Source organism: Equus caballus, chromosome 16, assembly GCF_041296265.1.
Source record: "Equus caballus isolate H_3958 breed thoroughbred chromosome 16, TB-T2T, whole genome shotgun sequence".
Taxonomy (NCBI): domain Eukaryota; kingdom Metazoa; phylum Chordata; class Mammalia; order Perissodactyla; family Equidae; genus Equus; species Equus caballus.
This window is the reverse complement of record NC_091699.1, coordinates 28735206-28756475: the sequence shown is the minus strand read 5'-3', so window position 1 is coordinate 28756475 and position 21270 is coordinate 28735206. Positions and strand designations below refer to the sequence as shown.

Here is a 21270-nt window from a genome sequence, read left to right as displayed (position 1 = left end):
TCAGATTGACAAAAATTACTGAGCCCACAAACAATGTGTACACTTACACACTCTGGGAAGGTGACAGCGCTGTTTGAGGGAGTCAGTTGGCGGTATCAATGAAAAAGGCACCTATCCAGCAATTGCTCTCCTACAACAATCATATTCCATAGGCACAGAGTGTCTTGTCATAATACCAGCAGCAGCACAGGTAAGAATAATAATGATATAAAAACACAATAAAAGATTTGTCTGGCACTACCCCAGGATCTCGGTCTTTTATGAGACCTCAGTCTTTTATGAGGTGAATACTGTCTCTATTTTATAAAAGAGGACACTGATGCTTGAATTATCCAAGATCTTGTTTATGATAGAGCAAAATTGGATAGTCCTATATATTATTCATAGAGGACTGGTTAAATAATATTCCATCTATACTCCAAACTACTAAGTAAAATAAGATTTAAATTAGCATTTATAAAATAAAGTGGAAAGATCCCAAAACATATTAAGTAAAAAAAATAAAATTGCAGAAAAATATGTTATTATTTAGAGAGAGAAAGAGAAAAAATTAAGCCAAAAATAACTACTTCAAAATGTGTTTATGAAACAAGTATTTATTTATTGAGCACTTATAGTGTACAGACACGGTGCAAGGCTTCAAGGCACTTGAGAACAATCAGTGAACAAAACATAGTTTCCTCTCCTCGGGGTGCTGTGTTCTAGGAATGCAGGGACACACAGCACACATAATTTAAAAAGGAAATTATGTAACATGTTAGGAGATGGGAAAGGCGATAAGCAAAAGAGACAGGTCAAGAATGCAGGGAAGTGCGGAGGGCGCCATGTCACTTAGTGTGGTCAGGGGAGGCCTCCTTGAGAAGATGGATCTGGAGGAGGTGGGGGGGTCACACGGCTGTCCCAGGGAAGAATGATCAGGCAGAAGGAAGAGCCAGGGCAATGTCCTACGCGGGGTGAGTACCCACAGGTTAAGGGTACACCGCTGAGGCCAGCGAGGCTGGAACAGCTTAAAGAAGGCCTCCTGGCAGTGGTAGCAGATGAGGTTAGAGGGAGGGGAGTGGCAGATCATGCCTCTAGGACCCGAGAGAGGCTCACTGTAAGAACGGTGGCTTTTATTCTGAGTGAGACGAGGAGCAACACAGGGATTTGAGCAGAGGTGTGACGTGATCTTATCTTCTTGCCAAAAGGACCCTGGCTGCTGTGTTGAAAATAAATTGAAGGAAAGCAAGGATAGAAGGCAGGAGAACTATTGCAGCCTGTTGTAATAACACAGGTGAGACACATACACACCAAATAAACATCTAGAAAGTCTCACAGCAAACTCATAATGCTCTGCATAGCTGCGGTGGGTGTCGGGTGCAGGAGACGGGGTTAAGAGACTTTGGCTTGCCCTGTATTCTTTGAGTTGCTTTATGAAACATTATTTATGAGTTATTTGAGGAATTAAAAATTACTTTTAGGTGCCAGCCTGGTGGTGCAGTGGTTAAGTTCACACACTCCGCTTCGGTGGCCTGGGGTTTGCTGGTTCGGATCCCGGGTGTGGACCTGCTCATGACTCATCAAGCCACACTGTGGCAGGCATCCTACATATAAAATAGAGGAAGATGGGCACGGATGTTAGCTCAGAGCTAAACTTCCTCAGCAAAAAGAGGAGGATTGGTGGTAGATGTTAGCTCGGGGCTAATCTTCCTCAAAAAAAAAAATTACTTTTATTACTATTATTATTATCATAAATACTAATAATTTTTACCCTTCCTTCCAGAATAATTCCGTCTAAAACCAGTCAGGTGTAGCCGAGAAGAATAGGAATCTGCAAGGGGGTGGGGAAGGAAGCCTGGTGCAGGGTGTCAGAGCCCAAGAGAGGTGAGAAGGGCAACTGTTAAAGCATTGGCAGTGGTAACAGGTCAGTTCCATACTGTGGAGATTGATCCAGTAAGTCAATATATTGAGGATAATGGCAGCTAGGATCTTTACTGTTGGAGTTAAACATATGGAAAGGGAGAAAACTAGAATGAATCCACCAGTGTTGGATTGGAACTGGAAAATGTGAACTCATATTTTTCTATAAATAAATATATATATTTATATAGATAGATATAGAAATAAATACATATATGAATGTGGATGTGTATATGAATACATGTATATATTCTCTAGCTCTGTCTGTCAGTAGGGCCTGGGAGCAATGACATCCCAACGGCAATGAATACCCTAGCAGCCCCATCTACATTCCTAAATAGTAGTCACCACTAAAATGAATCGGGACTTGGAGAAATGGCTAATTTCACAGGTGAGGAAGGGGAGATGCAAGATGAGCCTGGAATAGCTTTTTGTACCAGAAAATAAAGAAGTGGTCCAAGAATGATGGAGATGTGTCAGAAGGAGGCAGAAGGCAGCTTGAAGAAGTTCCCACTGGCCAAGTTCAGGACAATTTAGGTATCAAAAGAAATAATGATAGCAACTCATGGAATCCATGAGTCCAAACTAATATAAATTTTAGAAAATGAATAAATGAGAGAAGAAGCAGCTTCCCTTATGTTAGAACGCCAAGTAATAAATGTAAAAGGAATGACGGAATTAGAAAACCACCATCTGGCAACCATCATAATAATAATTAATTCAGCCAAGAAATATCAATGGATGTGAAAACTCAAGTGTGAAAGTTTGATGAGAAAGAGATATTTACATAGTTTCAAAGTACCTCCCCACAAAACAATTTTAATTGCTATAATGGACTAAATGGTAGCCCCCAAAATGATACGCCCACATCCTGATCCCTGGAACCTGTGATTATTACCTTATTGGGAAGAATAGTCTTTGTAGATATAGTTTAAGAATCTTGAGCTGAGGAGATCATCCTGGATTAGCTAGGTGAGCCCTAAATCCAATAGCTAGTGTCCTTTTAAGAGTAAGGTCAAGGGAGACTTGACAGACAGAAGGAGAGGCAATGTGACCGGAGAGGCAGAGATGGAAGTGATGCAGCCACACTTCAAGGGACAGCCGAAGCTGGAAGAGGTAAGGAACAGCTTCTCCCCTAGAGCTTCCAGGCCCTGCTGACACCTGATCTCAGACTCTGGCCTCCAGAGCTGTGAGAGAACACACTTCTGTTGTTTTAAACCCCCCAGTTTGTGGTCACTTGTTACAGCAGTCACAGGAAACATACAGTTACAAAGGGGAAAAGAGCAATCCTACAGAGGAGAAATCTGGCAGGCGCGACCCCAATCACATGATCAAAATGAGCATCATCAATCATGGGACAAACCGAAATTGTGGGCCACCCACTAGGATGAAACGAGAACACAGCATCCCTTCTATGACATTCCTGCCCGAGATGCATCACCTGAATCTAATCACAAGGAAATGTCACACAAACCCAAAATGAGGGACTGTCTGCAATGGTAATCTTCAACAGGATCAAGGCAATGAAAGTCAAGGGAAGACTGAGGAACTCTCTCAGCCTGAAGGAGACTAAAGAGACAGCTGAACGCAACACACGGTCCAGGACTCAATCCTCCTAGGAAGGACATTATTGAGTCAATTGGTACAATTTAAAGAGGGTCTGAGGATCAGACGGAGGTAATGTATCAATGCTAATTTTCTGATCTTGATACTGCTATGGTTATGTAGCAGAATGGCCTTGTAGGAATTGCTTACTAAAGGGGTTTTAGGGTGTGTGTTGGACAACTTACTCCTCACTGGTTTAGAAACAAAATGTTCTTTGTATTGTACTTGCAGCTTTTTTGTGAGTTTGAAATGAGTTCAAAAGAAAAAGGAAACAAAATCACAAATATTATTTTTGTAATTCTTAACCTAAGTAACAACAATAGCCAACGCTGATTGAGTCAAATCACTTGCTTAATCCTCACAGCAAACCTGTGAGTGAGGTACCACTGTTAACTCTAGTTTGCAGATGAGGAAACTGGGGCATTTTGATATTAATCGTTTACCAGAGTTCACACACCTGGGAAGTGATAAGCCAGGAATTAAACCCAGGTTTGATTTTAGACCCTTTTCTCCTAATCAGTACATTGTTCAATTTTATCATACTCAATTACTGAATATTGTGTGTGTGTGTGTGTGTGTCTATATATGCGTATGCATATGTATTAGTCAGGGTTCTGCAGAGAAACAGAACCAGTTAGGTGTGTGTATGTGTATGCGTATGTGAGTGTGTGTGTATTTATTCTAAGGAATTGGCTTATAATAATTCGTGACTATGCAGGCTAGCAAGCCCCAAGATCTGCAGGGTCATTCTACAAGCTGGAGACCCATGAGAGCCAATGGTGCAGTTCTCATCCAAAGGCCAGCAGACTTGAGACCCAGGAGGAGTCAAAGATCCCGTCTGAGTCCAAAGGTAGGAAAAGAAGCCAATGTCCCAGTTTGAAAGCCATCAGGCAGGAAGAATTCTCTGTTACTCATCAAGGGAGTGAGTGTCAGCCTTTTTGTTCTAGTCAGGCCTTTACTGACTGAATGTGAGGCCCACCCACATTTAGGAGGGCAAGCTGCTTTGCTTAGCCTGATTTAAATGTTACTCTCCAGGGGCCAGCCGGATGGCGCAGTGGTTAAGTGTGCACGTTCTGCTTCGGTGGCCTGGGGTTCACTGGTTCAGATCCTGGGTGTGGACATGTCACCGCTTGGCAAGCCATGCTGTGGTAGGCGTCCCGCATATAAAGTAGAGGGAGATGGGCATGGACGTTAGCTCAGGGCTAATCTTCCTCAAAAAAAAAAAAAATGTTTCTCTCCAAAAGCACCCAGAATAATGTTTGACTGAATATCTGGGCACTCTGTGGCCCAGTTAAGTTGACACATAAAATTAACCATCAGAGTATATTTACATATAATATGCGTGTGTGTGTGTGTGTTTGTGTGTATGGAGAGAGAGAGAGATTGACTAGTCTAAAAAGTGAAAGCAAGAATTGATTAGTGTCCATCTGGTCCTGCCTGATGGAGAAGGGAGATGCCATTTCCTGCACACAAAGGAGGAGTGTACTCTCACATGGGGATGCGATTCAGTTTCTAAATGACACCCTCAGTTAGGATGAACTTTCTCTCAGGTTCTATTTGCTTGGGCTCCACATGGCACCATCTTGCCTCCTGTGTGAGTTTGGTTAGGGGTCTCTGGCCACCGCTCCCCCTACTTCTCTGGGAACTCTCCATTGCCTGGCCTCGCGGCCCCACATCCACAGCCAAAGCATTCAGGTTTACCCTAGGAGCCTCTGCATTCTCCAGGCCACAGCTGAGTGGACACTTGGCCCAAGATACTCTGGTTGTGACTGAGAGATGCTACTCAGTTGTCTCACCAAGTCACTGGAAACGAGGACATCTACTTGTGAGCAGTGAACACTGATTCAGAGAGAGAAAGGAAGGTGCAGAGCTGAAGAAGAGAATGGCTACTGGGTTCAGTGAGAGTCCTGGAGGCCGTGGAATACCCTATTCTCCTAACAAATTCCCGTTTTCTTTCACACGATTTGAAGCGAACTCCCATTACTGGTAGTCAAACTTAACGACGTCATCCACCTCAGCAGTAGCACTCTTTGCCAGCCTCCCTTCTTAACTAACACTGCTCTTCGACTCAACGTGGGCACCAGTGGCAATCATACCATGGTGGCACCACAGGAAGCAACTGGAGTCTTTCTGAGCAGACTCTTTGTTTACCATTATTTCCAACAAAAATCTGTTAGCTTTTGACAGTCTCTGGAAAAAAGTTAACCCTGAGGATATGTGAAGATACCCTCTTAACTGTTTAGAAAATTGTTTCACCTTACTTTGTCCCCCTTCCTACCTCAGCTTCATCCTGGCACCCATTATGATATGCAAATAAGGTCCCAAAAGCGTGAAGAAAAGGCCACGAGAATCAAAGAGCCTCCAAGGCTTTCTGTAGTGGTATTTTAACCCAGTCTGTTCCCTGCCCTCCAACTCTTGTAGACAGGGTATGATTTTTCTAGAATTTTCCTCAATCCCCTCTTCTTGTCCCTCCGCACAGACTCATCTCAGAGGGATGGTCAAACTCCTGTAATTCTCTCTGGGGTTATAAGAAGATCCTGGAACATTTTCTCTCACATGGTCCCAGCTGCTTTCTCTTTCACACTTCTCTTTCTGTCTCCACCTTCCACCTCCCACTCTGTGTCTTCTCAAGTTCAGGCTTTTTCCCTCTTGCATTCTCCTGGAGCAAAAGGCCAGTCTTCCATGTTGATGTCTGGTTTGTATTTATTTAAGGTCCATCTCCTCCATTAGACCATGAGCTCCGTGGGGAAAAGAGATTCTATGCACATCTTCTCCCTGCACCCAGGAGGCCCTCAAGGACCGTTTGCCTGGTGAATATCATTCCCTCTGCCTGGAAGGCTCTTCTCTGTGGGTGCACATCTTTTCCAGTTTTGAAGCAAGGCCTTTCTAAAGAGAAACTTGTATTCCTGCCTGGAAGAGATTTCGAAGGCCTCTGACCACCCAATTTGCACATTTGCCTTCTACTCTGCATTAGAATCTATAACCTGATACACCAAACTCCACTCTTACAGTGTATTCTTATTCCTCCTGGTAGTTTGCAACCTTCTTGAGGACAAGAAAGTGTCTGGGGGCTTTGAAGTCAGTCTAGGTTTGAATCATGGGTCAGTCACTTCCCTGTATAGTGGTGTGACCTTGGGTAAGTTAGTTCACCTCTTTATACCTCAGTTTTCTCTTCTATTAAGTGGGGATAATAATATCACCCATCTCATAGGATGTTTTGCAAGGATTAAATTAGGTATTTTTATAAAGTGCTTAGAAGAATGCTAGACATAGAAAATGCTTAATAAATGTTAGATATTACTATTAATATTTTCACTTGTTATATTAGTTGTCTATTGCTGTGTAACAAATTATCCCAGAATTTGGAAACTTAGAACAATGATAAACATTTGTCTTCTTTCATAGTTTCTATGGATCAGGAATTAAGGAGCAGCTTGGATGGTCCCTCCAAGGGGCCCGTTGGCTTGGGATCCCTCATAAGGTTGTGGTCCAGAGCCCAGCTGCGGCTGCAGTCATCTGAAGGATTTCTGGGGGCTGGAGGACCCACTTCCAAGGCCTCAGTTCTTCTTCACTCTGGCCTTTCCACAGGTCTGCTCTAAACTTCTCATGACATGGCAGCTGGCTTCTTCTAGAGCAAGCTATCCAAGAGCCCAAGGCAGACGCCAAAGCACCTTTTATGACCCAACCTCAGAAGTCAAATGCCATTCCCTCTGCCATATTCTTATTGGTCACACAGACCAGCTCTGATTCACTGTGGGAGGAGACTACACTAGGACAGGAATCCCAGGAGGCCAGAATCACTGGGGCAGTGGTGGGGGCTGGCTGTCACATTTATATTCTGTTTTCCTCCAAGGGGATTAGTACCAGTGGGAGGCCCTAGCAATCGCAAACATTGGAATGCGTGCTGGCTAGAGAAGAATTCCAAGGAAGGAGGAAGAAAGGAACTGAAGGCATAATTCTTCAGCCTCTTCTGCCCTGCGCTCTCAGCTCAATTCGGACCAAATTTCTTATGGCTCTTCAGAACCCACCAGGCTCTTCTCTCTCACGTCAAGGCCTATGCACCTGTGGCTTTTCTGTGTGAAAACTCCTCTCCACTTCACTTGGCTGCCTTCCTCTCATAATTCAGGTCTCAGCTTCCATACGACTTCCTCTGGGGAAACTTGCTCTGATTAGCTTATGCTGCCGCTGCTGTGTGTACTTTGTCCCCTGTCAGGGACTTTATCTGGTGTTTGGAAGTTGAGGCATCCCCAAGGGAGGGGACCAGTTGACGTAAAGGGACAAAGCAAGGTGAAAGAAATTAGCATAGTATGTTCTTAAACAGAAAGTTCCAAAAGAACTTTTTACCATAATGGGATTTTCTTTATCCATGCTGTATAATACAGAAACCACTAGCCACATGTGGCTATTGAGTACTTGAAATGTGGCTAGTGTGACTGACGAACCGAATTTTACTGAAGAACTCAGGAACCGAATTATAAATTTTATTTAATTTTAATTAATTCAAATATAAATACCCACACATGGCTAGTGGCAACTGTATTGTCCCTCACAGCTCTTACAGGAAGAGACCTGCCTGAATGGAGGACAGGGTAATGGGGAGAAGTGGAGGCTGAGCTTTACTATGAAGCGAGTAGGCCTGTTCAGTCTGGAACGGACCCCAATAAACTAAATCAACGGTAAGTGCTGGCTGAATGTTTGATGATGCCACCCTATGACACCCCTCTGCAAGGCGATTTGTTACTGAGCTGGTTGCTCTGAACAAAAAGGGTCTAAAGACACAGGGGACTGGTTCTCTAATGACAAAATTGAGAGAAGTATTTTGGGTGACAGTGACTTTTGTCTACATCTGCCACCTACCGTCAGGGCCACTGTCTTTTAAGACAGTCAACAGTTGTAATGCTTGTGTCCAAATTTGCACCTTCTATGACAAGTCAAGAAATAGGCTTCTTTCCTCCCTCCCTCTCTCCCTTCCTTCCTTTCACAGCTTTGTGCTAGGATTTGAGAGGAGTAGGTGGAACAAGTCAGCATCTTCCTTGAAAAGCTCACTGACAAGAGAAGATAATAAATATGTCCCCACGCTGGCTGGGAGCCAGATGTTCTGGGTTCTGGTGCTGTTTTCCGGACTAGCTCTCTACGCCTCAGCTGTCCTATTTGTAAAAATGCCAGGGCTGGAGAGGACGTCCCAGGTCCCGCCCTCTCTGACTTCCTGGGCGCTTATGCAATGGAATCAGAATCATGATCATGAAAACAACCGCCACGTTAACTGAGTGCTTACGAGTTCTACTTGTTGTTAGTGCCATGGAGCCGAGTGCCACTCCCAGTGACCCGGTGCACAGCCGAGGAGAGGCATGCCCGGCCTTGTTTTGCACCATCCTCTCCCGTCCCGGCCCCAGCAGACAATGCTGCAGGCGGGGCTCTCACTGCTTCATATTCGCCATTTCACTCAAGCCTCACGGCTGGTTGACAAAGCCCCATTTTGTAGATGAGAAAACTGAGGCTCCGTGAGTTTAAATAACTAGTCCAGGATCACACAAGGAGTGAATAGTTGAGTTGCACTGGGCTTTGAATCCAGCTGGTTCCCATCCCTAAGCTTTTAATCACTTTGCGGGATGCACTGCTTCTCTTCAAGGGTGGGTCAGGCACGAACGTTGGGTTCAGGCAGGGAGGCATTCTTGTTTCGATTATTAGTCGTACTGAGTGTCTGTTTATGCATACTCTGACCGCCCTGTGTACACACTCTCACTTAATTCTCACAGCAACGAAGAGGGTAGTGGGTACTGGATTGTAGAGACGGGGAAATTAAGGCTCAGAGAAGCTTAGTACGTAGCTCAAGGGCACACAGCCGGCAAATGACAGGCAGTCCAAGACATGGGGGTCAGCCTCCAGCCCCTCGCCGAGACGACTCAGCCTCCAGCACCGCTGGGGCGCGGCGGGGGCGGCGGACCCGGCGGGGGCGGCGGACCCTGTGGGGGCGGCGGGCGCCAGCCGAGTCTCGGGCCGGTCCTCGCGGCACGCCTCCGCCGCGCACGCGCACTCGGGCCCGGGTCGGGGCGCGCGGCGGGCGCGAGGACGGCGGCGGGGAGCGTGCGCGCGGTGACGTGCCGGGCGCCATGTTGGAGGGCTGGTGGTAGCGGCTCGGGGAGGTGCTCGCTCTGTCGGTCTCGCTCTCTCGCTCGCTTCCCCCAGCTCCCTTCGGTGCCCCCCCCGGTCGCCTGCGTGCCGGAGTGTGTGCGAGGGAGGGGGAGGGCGTCGGGGGGGTGGGGGGAGGCGTTCCGGTCCCCGGGAGACCCGCGGAGGGAGGCGGAGGCTGCGAGGGACTCCGGGAAGCCATGGACGTCGAGAGGCTGCAGGAGGCGCTGAAAGGTGGGGGTGGCTGCCCCCCTCCCTTCCTCTCACCCCGCGCGGCCCCTCTCCTCCCCTTCGGGCCGGGGGCCTCGGAGGGCCGCGGCCGGGCGCGGGCCGGCGCGCTGCCCCGGCTCCCATCCCCCTCCCGCCTCCCCGGGGGTGGGGAGCCCTGTGGGCAGCTCCCGCCCGCCCGCTCGGGGCTTTGTGTCGGCCGCCGGCGTCTGGGCGGGGGAGGGGAGCCGGGGCCGCCGCCGCGGGGGCCCAGCCGGTGTCCCCCGGCCGGGGGCAGGTCGTGGGCCCGCAGCCCACTCCGCGGCGGCCTCGGCTCTCCGGCAGGCCCCCTGCCGCCGGGCGTCGGGGCGAGAGAGAGAGTGCGGGGCTGGGGGGGGTAGGGCGGGGGCGGCCAAACAACTTTGAAGTGTCTCCACAGGCCCCCTCCCCGGGTCCCCGGTCCGAGCGGTCGCCCTCGCTGCCCGGGATCGCTCGTCTGCCGAGCAACAGGCTTGAGCCCCGCGGTTCTGGAACTTAGACGAGCGTGACCGCCGCGTTTCGGGAATTGCGCTGGGACGTCCAGAGTCTTTTGGGGGCGGCTGCAGGAGGTCTCTTTCCGAGACGCAGACTTAGGAACCTCCCTTCCAGAAGGAGTTTGTGGGGGTCGGGGCCTGGGGTTTGTGTTTTCACCGGATTCCCGGATGGAGCTGCCGTCCGTGTTCCCGCGGCCTGCACTTTGAGAAGCACTGCGCTAAGGATGGTCTGGAGAAGTTGAGTGCCCCCTTTAGGAGGATTCTTGTCACCTGGGAAGAGGGTGACAGGTTGGAAGTTGAACTTGGCAGAGTCAAGGTGGTTATGTGACTGAGAGGGTTTTTTCTTTCTTTTTTTTTTTTTTTTTACTACTTGTTAATATGAGGAAGGACTGGGAAGAAAGTTTGTTTTTAGGGGGCGTTGGAAATGGTCGATGGACTTTGAGAATTACTGATGACTTTTCTTTCTTTCCTTATTTAGATTTTGAGAAGAGAGGGAAAAAGGAAGTTTGTCCGGTCCTGGATCAGTTCCTTTGTCATGTAGCCAAGACTGGAGAAACGATGTGAGTCGAAAACATTTAGTCGTGGTTATAGACCTATGTATATTCAGAAGTGCTTAGGAAGGGGAAAAGTGTTTTTCAGAATTGAATAATCCATCCAGCCAAACTGTACAAGCCCCAGTCATGTAAAGCATTTACTAAGTGCACATCCTTTATTTACTTTATGAGTGTTCTGTAATGAATTTTAAATTTTTTTAAAAAATTTTCTCTCTCCGGTGCATTTAGAAGTTACTAGTTAGAGCCAGAGAAAGGAAGAATGCCTATTCCCATTATAACCCTTTTTTGGCCTTAACAGGCTTATTCCCAGAATTTTGTGGCTTTAATTCTGTTTCAGATTCTTTTGTTGGTGGTATTTTTTTGTATTGTCCTGTATCCAGTCTTTTGTTGTCATATTTATATATGTGGGTGTTTGAAGTGTCACTTCTATTTATTCTCTTGAGGACCCAGGGTGATTATCTGACAAATTCCAGATGCTACAGTTTTGACTGTCCTGTAAACTTTCTAGGATAGCTAACTTGTTACATGTGCTCAGCATTTTGTTAGGCTTGTTTCCAAATGTTGTGAATTTGAAACTTACACTATGAAGTTAGGATTGTTTTCAAAAGGACCATTCCAGTTTGTTCTGTGAGTAGTTTGTGTGGCAGGAGTTGCTTTCACACTATGGCTAAGTTAACTTGTGGAGAGTGGTGGGGATTTGGTGACTTCCTTGTAGTCTTTTCTTTGGGCGGGAAGTGGGGAGCAGGAGGGGAGAGGCGTCTTTGGGTGCAGTGTGAGTAAGTGGGCTTTCTTTTGGCTCCCCTACTTCTTACCTATTTTTAAAATTCTTTTTGAGACCTGGTAGAAGAGTGTAACCTTCAGCAAGTGATGTATATTTCTTTCACTGTTAGGAAATGTTCGTTTCTCAGAGGATTTGCTTATGATTGTAGTATAGTCTTCTAATAATTCGCCTAATTTTAGAAAAGGTGAAAACCTCTTATTTAATGCTTGTGTAGACAAGCTGAACCTCCTTAGTGCTTTATTAAAATTACCAGTCAGCCTAGGAGTGTGACTGTGATGTGTTCAATCTTATGTTTATTACATTTTAAAAATGGAACCCTTTAGGGAAAAAGGTCATTTTTGCCTCTGAATTATAGTCTCTTAGAACATCTTGATTTTTAAAAATTGATGCAAATAACTAACTGGTATTTATATAGATAAGCTTAAAAATGACAAGATGCCAGCTTTCAAAAATAATCCCTAAATCATAAATGCTTAGATTGCCACTGTTTCTTTTGAATTGCTCGTTGGTCCAAACTTACCCCTCTCTACAATATCAAGAGGAAAAATATTTTACTTTCAGAATTTTGATACATAAGATTATATCAAACTATTTGGCAATAAATACTTAAAATCAATTATTCAACTTATCAGGGCTGTACAAACTGCCTTTCCTTTTTGGCATTGTCTGTAAATGTATAAATAGTCGAAAGTTTCCAAAAGAAGGCTTTTTAATATCCCGTCTGATGAGATCATCAAATGGCTAGGGAGATTTAACGTGGTGTCTCTGGACAATTATTTTATCCTGATATAGGGCTTAAACTAGCTCTTCTCCCCCCATTAGGTGTTTGTACATTTTACTCATAGCGATTTGTGTTAAACTGATGGGTGGTGGTAGATTCTTTATGGAGTTTGGGAAATATTTTTAAATTTATCATTCAAGCAGCTGGTGTTTATACATTTAGCTTTATTTAGCTTTTGGGTTTCTTTCTTAATCAAATTGGGCATGTCTTAACTTTTGATACTGAAATTTGCAGAGTTTTTGTTATCTGTTTATGGCTAAACTGAATTCTAAGATTATAACAAAAGAATGAAAATCTAAAGAACAAGTTAGATCTCTCTGATGTTTTAGGATGGATGAGTTGCTTAAGAACTCCGTTCTGTTTTTATTTTCCTTGGTACATTATGGCAAGAAATCGTTAACATAAGAAATATGTGTAGGATATTTATTTTTCACTTAAAAAAATTCCTTTGACAGTTGTGTTTTTCGCTTTAGAGAGATTTGGGATTTGGAAGTATAGGTTCTTAGGAGGAGATTGTAGGAAAATTAAGAGCATTGGAGGAGTTTTCCTTCCTAGTCTTTTAGAAGTTACCTGTAAACATCAATTTTAGAAAGTTGGGAAAGATGCCAAGACATGGGGTACCAAATGGTTATGAAGAGGGACATATCTATCTATCCATCTAACAATCCCCAAATTTGTTCTTTTTGGCCACTTAAAAAAAATTGTATTTATATTGAAAAGGATATTTTCTCCTGAAAATGGGACGTTTCCTTCAGTAACACTTGTCTGAAGGTAACAGTTCCTAACTTAATGCCAAGTATATATTATGTGCTGAATTAGCAGAAACATGTGGTGTGTTTCAATCATGAATTTAAATATTTGATGGATTTCGATCATGGGTTTAAACATATTTGATGGGTTTTAGTTGCAATAATTCCTTTTTTTTTTTTTTTTAAATATTGGCACCTGAGGAAACATCTGTTGCCAGTCTTCTTTTCTTCGTCTTCTCCCCAAAGCCCCCCGTTACATAGTTGTATATTCTAGTTGTGAGTGCCTCTGGTTGTGCTATGTGGGACACCGCCCCAGTGTGTCCTGATGAGCGGTGGAATGTCCGCACCCAGGATCTGAACCAGTGAAACCCTGGGGCACCGAAGCGGAGTGCGCAAACTTAACCACTTGGCCACGGGGCGGGCCCTGAAATAATTCTTTTGGATGCTCAAATTGTCCCATCTTTGGCCTATGGGAGCCTGGTCCAGTTGATTCCAGAGTGCTTTTGACTTGATCCTAGTAGTCTTGGATAGCTTCTCCTTACTTTGTGGTGGAAGAATTTGTTCTACGCTCTTTTCCTGCCTTAGACCTGGAATCAGCCATTTCTCAAGAAGCACTATCTTCCTTTTAGTGGGAAATGGTTTTTAAAGACTACAATCTGGGTGCTGGAGATGTTTATTATTATTGAGTTGGTGATTGTTTTTAGCCTCTTCAGTGGACAGGACTAGATAAAATACTTTGTGATTCATACTGATACTTCCAGGTCAAAATCAGGACTGTGGGGTTTTTTACTTCTTCCACACCAAATATCCTGGTTTTCAAGGACACGGGATGGTAGAGTTAGGATTTCTCATAATTTCTGACTGTATTTAACATTACACACCAAAGAGTCTAAGAATAATACCACTAATGTAATTACTAAGAATGTTAATAAATTTTTACATATATTCTCCCAATTTCTAGCCCCCAATTAAAAAACAGTAGTTGTGTCTATGTTATCTGAACATGTAGCTATTACATAACTCTCCTTTTTAACTGTTTACTCTAGTTATACAGCAGCTTTATATTTAATGCTCACTACCAGTCCTTATGTCACTGTCTTTAGTCACTTTGATTCTCTGAAGCTCACTCTCTAGTAGATTCTTCAGGCAGACTGATAGGAACAATATTTCTTGAATTCTTGTATGTTAACAGTTTGTGACCTTTGTTCTTGAAGGTCAGTCTGACTGGAAATGGTCATGCGTTCACATTTTTTTTGTCCTTGAATGACTTAAAAGTGTTAATTTCATTGTTTTCCCAAATTTAAAAGAGTTACTGGCAAAAATCTGATGGTAATCTAATTTTCTTTACCTTATAAACTACCTACTGTTTTTGCCTAGATTCCCAGAGGATTTTTTCTTTTTCTTTAAAATCCAGTAATGTTTCTAGACTGTCTTAGTGTTTGGGGTTTTGGATCTGTATACTCAGCTATGTGATGTGCTCTTTCAGTATGCATGTTCAGTTTTTTTCTTTTTAATTTCAGGAAAGTGATTGTTTGAATTATTTTCTTTGGTTTTCTTTTTCAGGGACTCTGTATTCCTATGTTGAATCATCTTACACATCTTCAGTATTTGTCATTTTGTCCTAAATTCTTTTTCTTCATTCCTGTTTTTAAAAAACAGCTTTATTGAGGTATAATTGACATACGGTAAACTTCACTTATTGAATATGTATAGTTTGCTAAGTTTTGACATCTACACTCACAAAACTACCACTACACTCAAGATTGAACATATCCATTACTCCCAGAGTTTCCTCATGCCCCTTTGTAGTCCTTCCTTTCTGTGTGTGCTCCTCTCCCCAGTGACCTGCTTTTTGTCTCTAGATTATTTTGCATGTTCTAGGATTTTATATAAATGGAATCATACAGTATGTATTCTTTGGCTTTTATTCAGTATAATTATTTGAGATTGATCCATGTTGTTGTGGGTATCAACAATCCATTCTTTTTTATTTCTGAGTAGTAGTATATGGAAATCCTACAATTTTTTATACATTCACCTGTTGATGGACATTTGGATTATTTTTAGTTTTTTGTATTATAAAAGTGTATGAAAATTTGTGTACAAGTCCTTGTATGGACACATACATTCTTTTCTTTTGGATAAAAACCTAGAAGTAGAATGGCTGGATCATATGGTAGATGTAAGTTTAACTTCTTAAGAAACCGCCAAACTTTTTCAGATTGATTACACTACTTGGCATTCCCACCAGCAGTGTGGAAGTTGAGTTCAGTTCCTCTGCATTTTTTTTTTTTTGGTGAGGAAGATTGTCCCTGAGCTAACATCCCTGCCAATCTTCCTCTGTTTTGCATGTGGGAAGCCATCACAGCATGGCTTGATGAGCACTTTGTAGGTGGGTGTTCAGGATCCAAACTGTGAACCCCATGCTGCTGAAGACGACTGGATGAACTTAACCACTATGCAACCAGGCCAGCCCATCTGCATTCTTTTCAATGCTTAGTATCACCAGTCTTTTTCACTTTATTAATAGATGAATATTGCATAGTGGTTTTAATTTGTATTTCCCTAATGACTAGTGATGTTGAGCATCTTTTCATGTGTTTATTTGTTAAATGTATATCTTCTTTGGTAAATGTTCAAATCATTGCCCATTTCAAAATTGGATTATTTTCTTACTGGATTTTGACAGTTTTTTAGGTATTGTGCATACAGGTCCTTTATATCACATATGATTTGCAAATACTTGCTACCACTCTGCGACTTGTCTTCATTCTCTTAATAGTGTCTTTCAAAGTGAAATTTTTAATTTGATTCCACTTAAGTTTTAAAAAATTTCCTCTGAAGGATTCTTACTGCATTATCTGTGGTAGTCATTTATTTGTTCTTGTGTATTTTCTAGTTTAGTCTTTATTTCTTGAAGTAATTACTTCTTTTATTTTTAATTCTTTGCTGAATTCTATCCATTTCCTGAATTTCTCTAATTCTGACTTGAATCATTTTTCTTAACTCATTTTGAAATAGTGTCATACGGTTTTGATCTGTTTTTAACTCATTTTGAAATAGTATCATACAGTTTTGGTCTGTTTTTGAACGTCTTTCTAGCTTCCTTTCTTTGTAAAGATGTTACTCTCCTTAGTCTCCGTTTTTCTTATAATAACTTCATATTGGATTTGACCTTGACATTTTCCTCTTGTGCAATTAGTTTTCCTGAACTTTGAGGAGGAGGTGTGGTTCAGAGAATCTTTTCTAACTTCACAGAGCACTCTCATTGTTTTTGTGAAGTGTTTGAAGAACATGGCCGCTTGCTTTCTGAAATTTCTAGGTTCTCCACTCCTACCTTTATTTGAACCTTGTCTTTACTTCGTCTCTGTTGTCCTGTTCTCTTCATTGTGGAGTGGCCTCTGGGTGGTGGCTCTGATGGGTCACTTTCAGGAGCTCATGGGAGCAAGACTACTTCTCTCTTTCAGCTGTCACTGCAGAGCCCTTCTACTCACTCCCTACTGCAGTGGGCGCATCCCATCTTAGTCACAGCTGCTGTTCTCAGAATGGCCTGGCATAATTTCTAGTGAATACCCCTTGGCTGTTTTGTGATTCTCCTGTTCCTAGGCCCTTCAGGTGCACTGTAACTTCGCTTTGCCTTCTCTTGCACAGATCCTGATAATGTATGGGTCATGTGACTATCAGTTTTTCCTCACCCACTTATTTTTGGAGTTGGTGAGATTACCTACCTTGTCAGCTAGTTTTGTTGTAAATGGTTTTGTTCATTGGTTTCTGGTTTTGCTGTCTAGTTGTGTCTGATATATGGGATTTTGGAGAGATGACAAGCTATAGCACTGCTGCCATCGTCTCAGAATTTGACTTTTTAGGAAAACGTTTTTAAGGCCCTGTAAATTAGTTTCCTCATCTATAAAATGGGGATGATAATAATACCTCATGGTATGGGTAGGTAATACATGGAAAACTTAGCACAGTACTTGGTAAACAGGGTAAATGCTCAATAACTAGTAGTTGTTAACTGTGTGGATAATGCTTATATTGAGTCTGCTTTTTGTTCTCCTTGCAATTTCAAGTTTTGTGTGTTCAGCAATTTTGACATATCAGTAGGAAAATAAAAGTTAGATTACTTAAAAGTAATCATCAACAGCTAAGACTTGCATTATTATAAATAAAATCTCCTTAAGCCCATGAGGCTATTAGATCCTTCTGTGGGTTTCTTAAGGGAGGGAATTTTGTTTTGTCTAACATAGTGTTTATTGAACACTTGAGCATTATTTGTAAAATGTCAGTCTCACATACTACCTTCATGATTTTTGCCACATCCTTATAACAACTGTACAATTATTTACTTATTACACTTTTTTAGGTTGGCTTACTTTTTTCTTCAGATTTTTGTAAAATGGAAAAATATTACAGGTGAGGTCAAGCCCTCTTTTTAGCTCTCCCCAGAAATATAATCACTGTTTAATTTTTTCCCGTAATCTTATTGTGAGAAATATGATGTGAGATCATTGGCTTATTACACTTTAAAATCTGTAAATACTAAAATATGTAACTAATGTGAATTATCCTTGGGCCACCTAAGGTCCCCTCATGTACCATCATCACAGTGGTACACAGAGGAAGCACAGTAGATTTTCAGTAAATGTTAGTTAAATGGATACCCTTTTGGGTTTAAATATTCCAGAAACTGCAATGATTAAAGTATGGACATGAGGAAAATTTTGGTTGCTTTCATTTCTTTCGTCACATCATGCTGCAAACCTGATGTATACTGCACTACTGAAGGATGCACTCAAAGCTAGACATGTTGCTGACTTTATTTTCTGACTAGAGTTAACTTCAGATCTTCAGTCTCTTTGGTGCCTTAGTGAGCTCATAGTTTCCATGTTCAGTCCAGATTTTTACTAGTAGTGAGCTAGTCCCCTAATTTCATGAGAGTTAGCATGTGGTAATGTGATTCTTGGAAGGAGCTTGGCGTGAGTTCTGAATTTAGCTTGGCAACTTGTGTGTGAATTTGAGCAAATTATTTGTGAGCTTGTTTCCTCACTTGAAAAATGGGGTTTATACCATATAGTTGCCTCAGCTATTGTGAGGACTTGAATAAATGGAAGTATATAGCTATAGATACTGAAATTTGGGAGGGAGTAAAAATTAGATCTGTCTGTATGATTGGGCATAAATAGAGTGAATTTGGCTCAAAAAACAAGTCTGAGGTCCTAATCTGTGGAAAGAGCTCTGGTATGAAAGTCAGGAGGGCACAAAGCAGATCTGGGTTTGAATTCCCACCTCTACCACTTAGTTACCATGTGATTAAGGCTGACTTTTCTTTAATTTTCTCATCTGTAAAGTATAGATAGTACAGTAGATCTATCTCAAGGGATGTTGTCAAGATTCAGTGAGTTTATACATAGAAAGTGCTTAAGACAGTGACTGGCACATAGTGAGTTGACCCCCCTTGCCTCTTCCAAATGAAAGCTATTGTAACTAATTATTTTGTCTCCATTATTTAAAATCACTTAAATTGCTATGAGCCAGTCTCCTCAGATACTAAATGAGGGGTTTGTAATAGATCTCCAAGGTTCCTTCCAGCCTGAAAAGCTTATAGGAGTCTCTGTTGTAGCATTATTACCTGGGGGTCGTGTTGCAGCAGTAGTGATTAAGGGTGGAGAACAGGGCGTGGTGATAGTGGCTGATACTAAAATGTCTGCTTGTGGTGAAAGATGTTAACTGTTGGGAGTATGTTACATAGGTGAGTGGTTTGGAGACAGTAAAAAAATTGAGAATCAGTTGTCTGTACTTGGATGAGAGATACTAGTCACTGTTAGCAGTTAACTCATTAGAGTCACAGAGAGTTTCCCGGAATGCTTATCTTAGTGTTACCTGAATGCACCTGTGTGATTTTTATCTCCATCCAGAGATCCTCTTTGTGCCTGCCGGTGAATGTATGAGTTCATAATGCTTATGGACTGTTATTGGAAGTCTGTCAAAAACTTCATGTTGCTTCAGAACATCTCATTAGTAAGAAGATAAGGAATTTATGGTCCAGAATTTACTGTTATTTCCCTCTGTTTTGTTGACTGTAGGTCTTTTACCTTTCTGATATGGGAGTTTATTATCGGGGTGAGTGTGTGTGTGTGTATGTATCTATCTGCCTAAATCAGGTTTCAGCATCGATAGCAAAATACTTAAATCTAGTCAAAGGTTAAAACATATACACAGTTGAGAAGAATGTTGGCTGTTATTTCGTTTAATACATATGCTTGTGAAAGCATTATACTTTCAAAATACCTAATGAATCTGAGAAGTGTATTTTGGATCTTCATTTTTGGTAGGCCCTCAGATGTGTTCACTTGCCTGTCTTTCTCTCTCTGGTTTGAACCACAGCTGTCCTGTTCGTGTATGAGGCTGCCTGGGTTTGGCCACTGCTTTTATGGAATCTACCTTGTATAATAGGCACTCTGTAACCACTCTCCAAACGCCATTCCCACCAAATATGTTGAATATTATGGAGAATTTACATGATTGAATGTAAAGTGAATAATAGCTAAAGTCTCAAATTAGTAATAATATAAAAGAGTAGTAATAGTGCCCCCAATGCTTTGTAAAAATGTGCTATACATGTGATAGTAAAGTAGGGCTTTTTTGTTATCACTTACTGGTTTGACTTTGTGGGGGTGGGAACCTTTATTGAGAGGCTCTAAGGTAGAGTGAAGACACACTTGGAGCTGTATATGTCAGGGTCTCTCTCTTGCCTCTGTGATTGTAATCTGCTTGACCCTAGATTCGAACTTAGTCCTGGTTAAAATTCTAGTTTTATTATAACCTATTTGAATGACCATGATGGCACAAGTTAGTTACCTAAGCCCTCTTTTCCTCAGATCCCCTGCTGAAAATGTGGATAACAACACTTATTTCAGAGAATTTTTGTGAAATAGCAGGCATCCAATAAATCTTAGATTCCTTATTTTGTTTATGCGCTGTGATATGAGAAATAAAAATTATTAGTAGTAAAAATAACATATCTAATACTAATTTTGATAGCTAAAAGTTTTGCAGCTTACTGAAATGAAGTTCTAAGAATGAAAACACATTAACTAGGTATAGGGATCTCTCTCCAGGCGCAGTACTTTTCTAAGTCTCATCAAGCTTCTTTGTACTTATGCCTGAATTAGCCGTTCATTTTGCTTGCCACGACTTTGCTTCAGCTATTTTATTTCTCTTATTTCCTATAACCAGATCCGACTCAGACACTCAGACGTGCAGTACATTCTACTTTCTCTTCTCATCTCTCTGTGATTTTTCTAGGCTCCCTGCAGGGGCTGGGCCTCTTTAGTATTTTTGACCCTTTTAAAATTTTATTCTCCAAATCTTATTTCTTGTACATGGTGCTTCTCAGTACTCCTACCTCGCTCAAGTCTTTGATTGATTTTAAAATGATGAACCTGAAGTTGTGATTTATCTTTAAGGGACTAGGGTTTTCACATAGGAACTTCTGTTTTGGGTTATTGTCCTTCTTCCTAAAAGGCAGACATTTAATGAACATTTATATTGTGCCAGACACTATCACATGTTTTATATGCTTACACAAATTTAATCTTTACAATTACTCTGGAGTAGGTATCCTTTTTAACAGCGAGGATACTGAGGCTTACAGAACTTAAATAATTTGCCTACGATTTTGCAGCTGCTAAGTGACAGAATTGGGATTTAAACTCAGGCATTCTGACTTCAGATCCTTTCATCCCCTGTACTTTATATCACTTGTCCCTTGTTCAGTTGTCTTCTCACATCTTTCCTCTTACCTGTAGCAGTCTAAGAATCCTTTCAAAACCTGTTAGAATTTGAAGCTCTGCATTTGATAGCAATCTGATAATTGCTGTTATTTCTGAGACTTTCAGGCTGCCTCACCTCATGTACCTGTCCAGCCGCCTTTTCCTTGTGGCACATCATAATATGACCTCCTAAGCACTGACACCATAGATAGTTTCCTGGGGAAGGAGATTATGGCAAGTATAGGTAGGTTGGGTGTGGT

The 21270-nt window shown here is 42.2% G+C and overlaps 1 protein-coding gene across 2 annotated transcripts in view; it reads left to right on the top strand.

Moving 5' to 3' along the window:
* The first annotated feature begins 9534 nt into the window (after nucleotides 1-9534).
* Nucleotides 9535-21270, top strand: part of PPP4R2 (protein phosphatase 4 regulatory subunit 2) — a 48378-nt gene continuing 36642 nt past the window's right edge. Inside the window, exons 1-2 of one of the 2 annotated variants that reach the window (XM_023620081.2) lie at nucleotides 9535-9867; nucleotides 10852-10933. In XM_023620081.2, the coding sequence (XP_023475849.1) occupies nucleotides 9834-9867; nucleotides 10852-10933 (116 nt within the window). In that variant the 5' untranslated portion in view covers nucleotides 9535-9833. Of the gene's footprint in view, nucleotides 9868-10119; nucleotides 10690-10851; nucleotides 10934-21270 lie in introns of those variants that run through there. The other variant, XM_005600435.4, reaches the window with a different exon arrangement.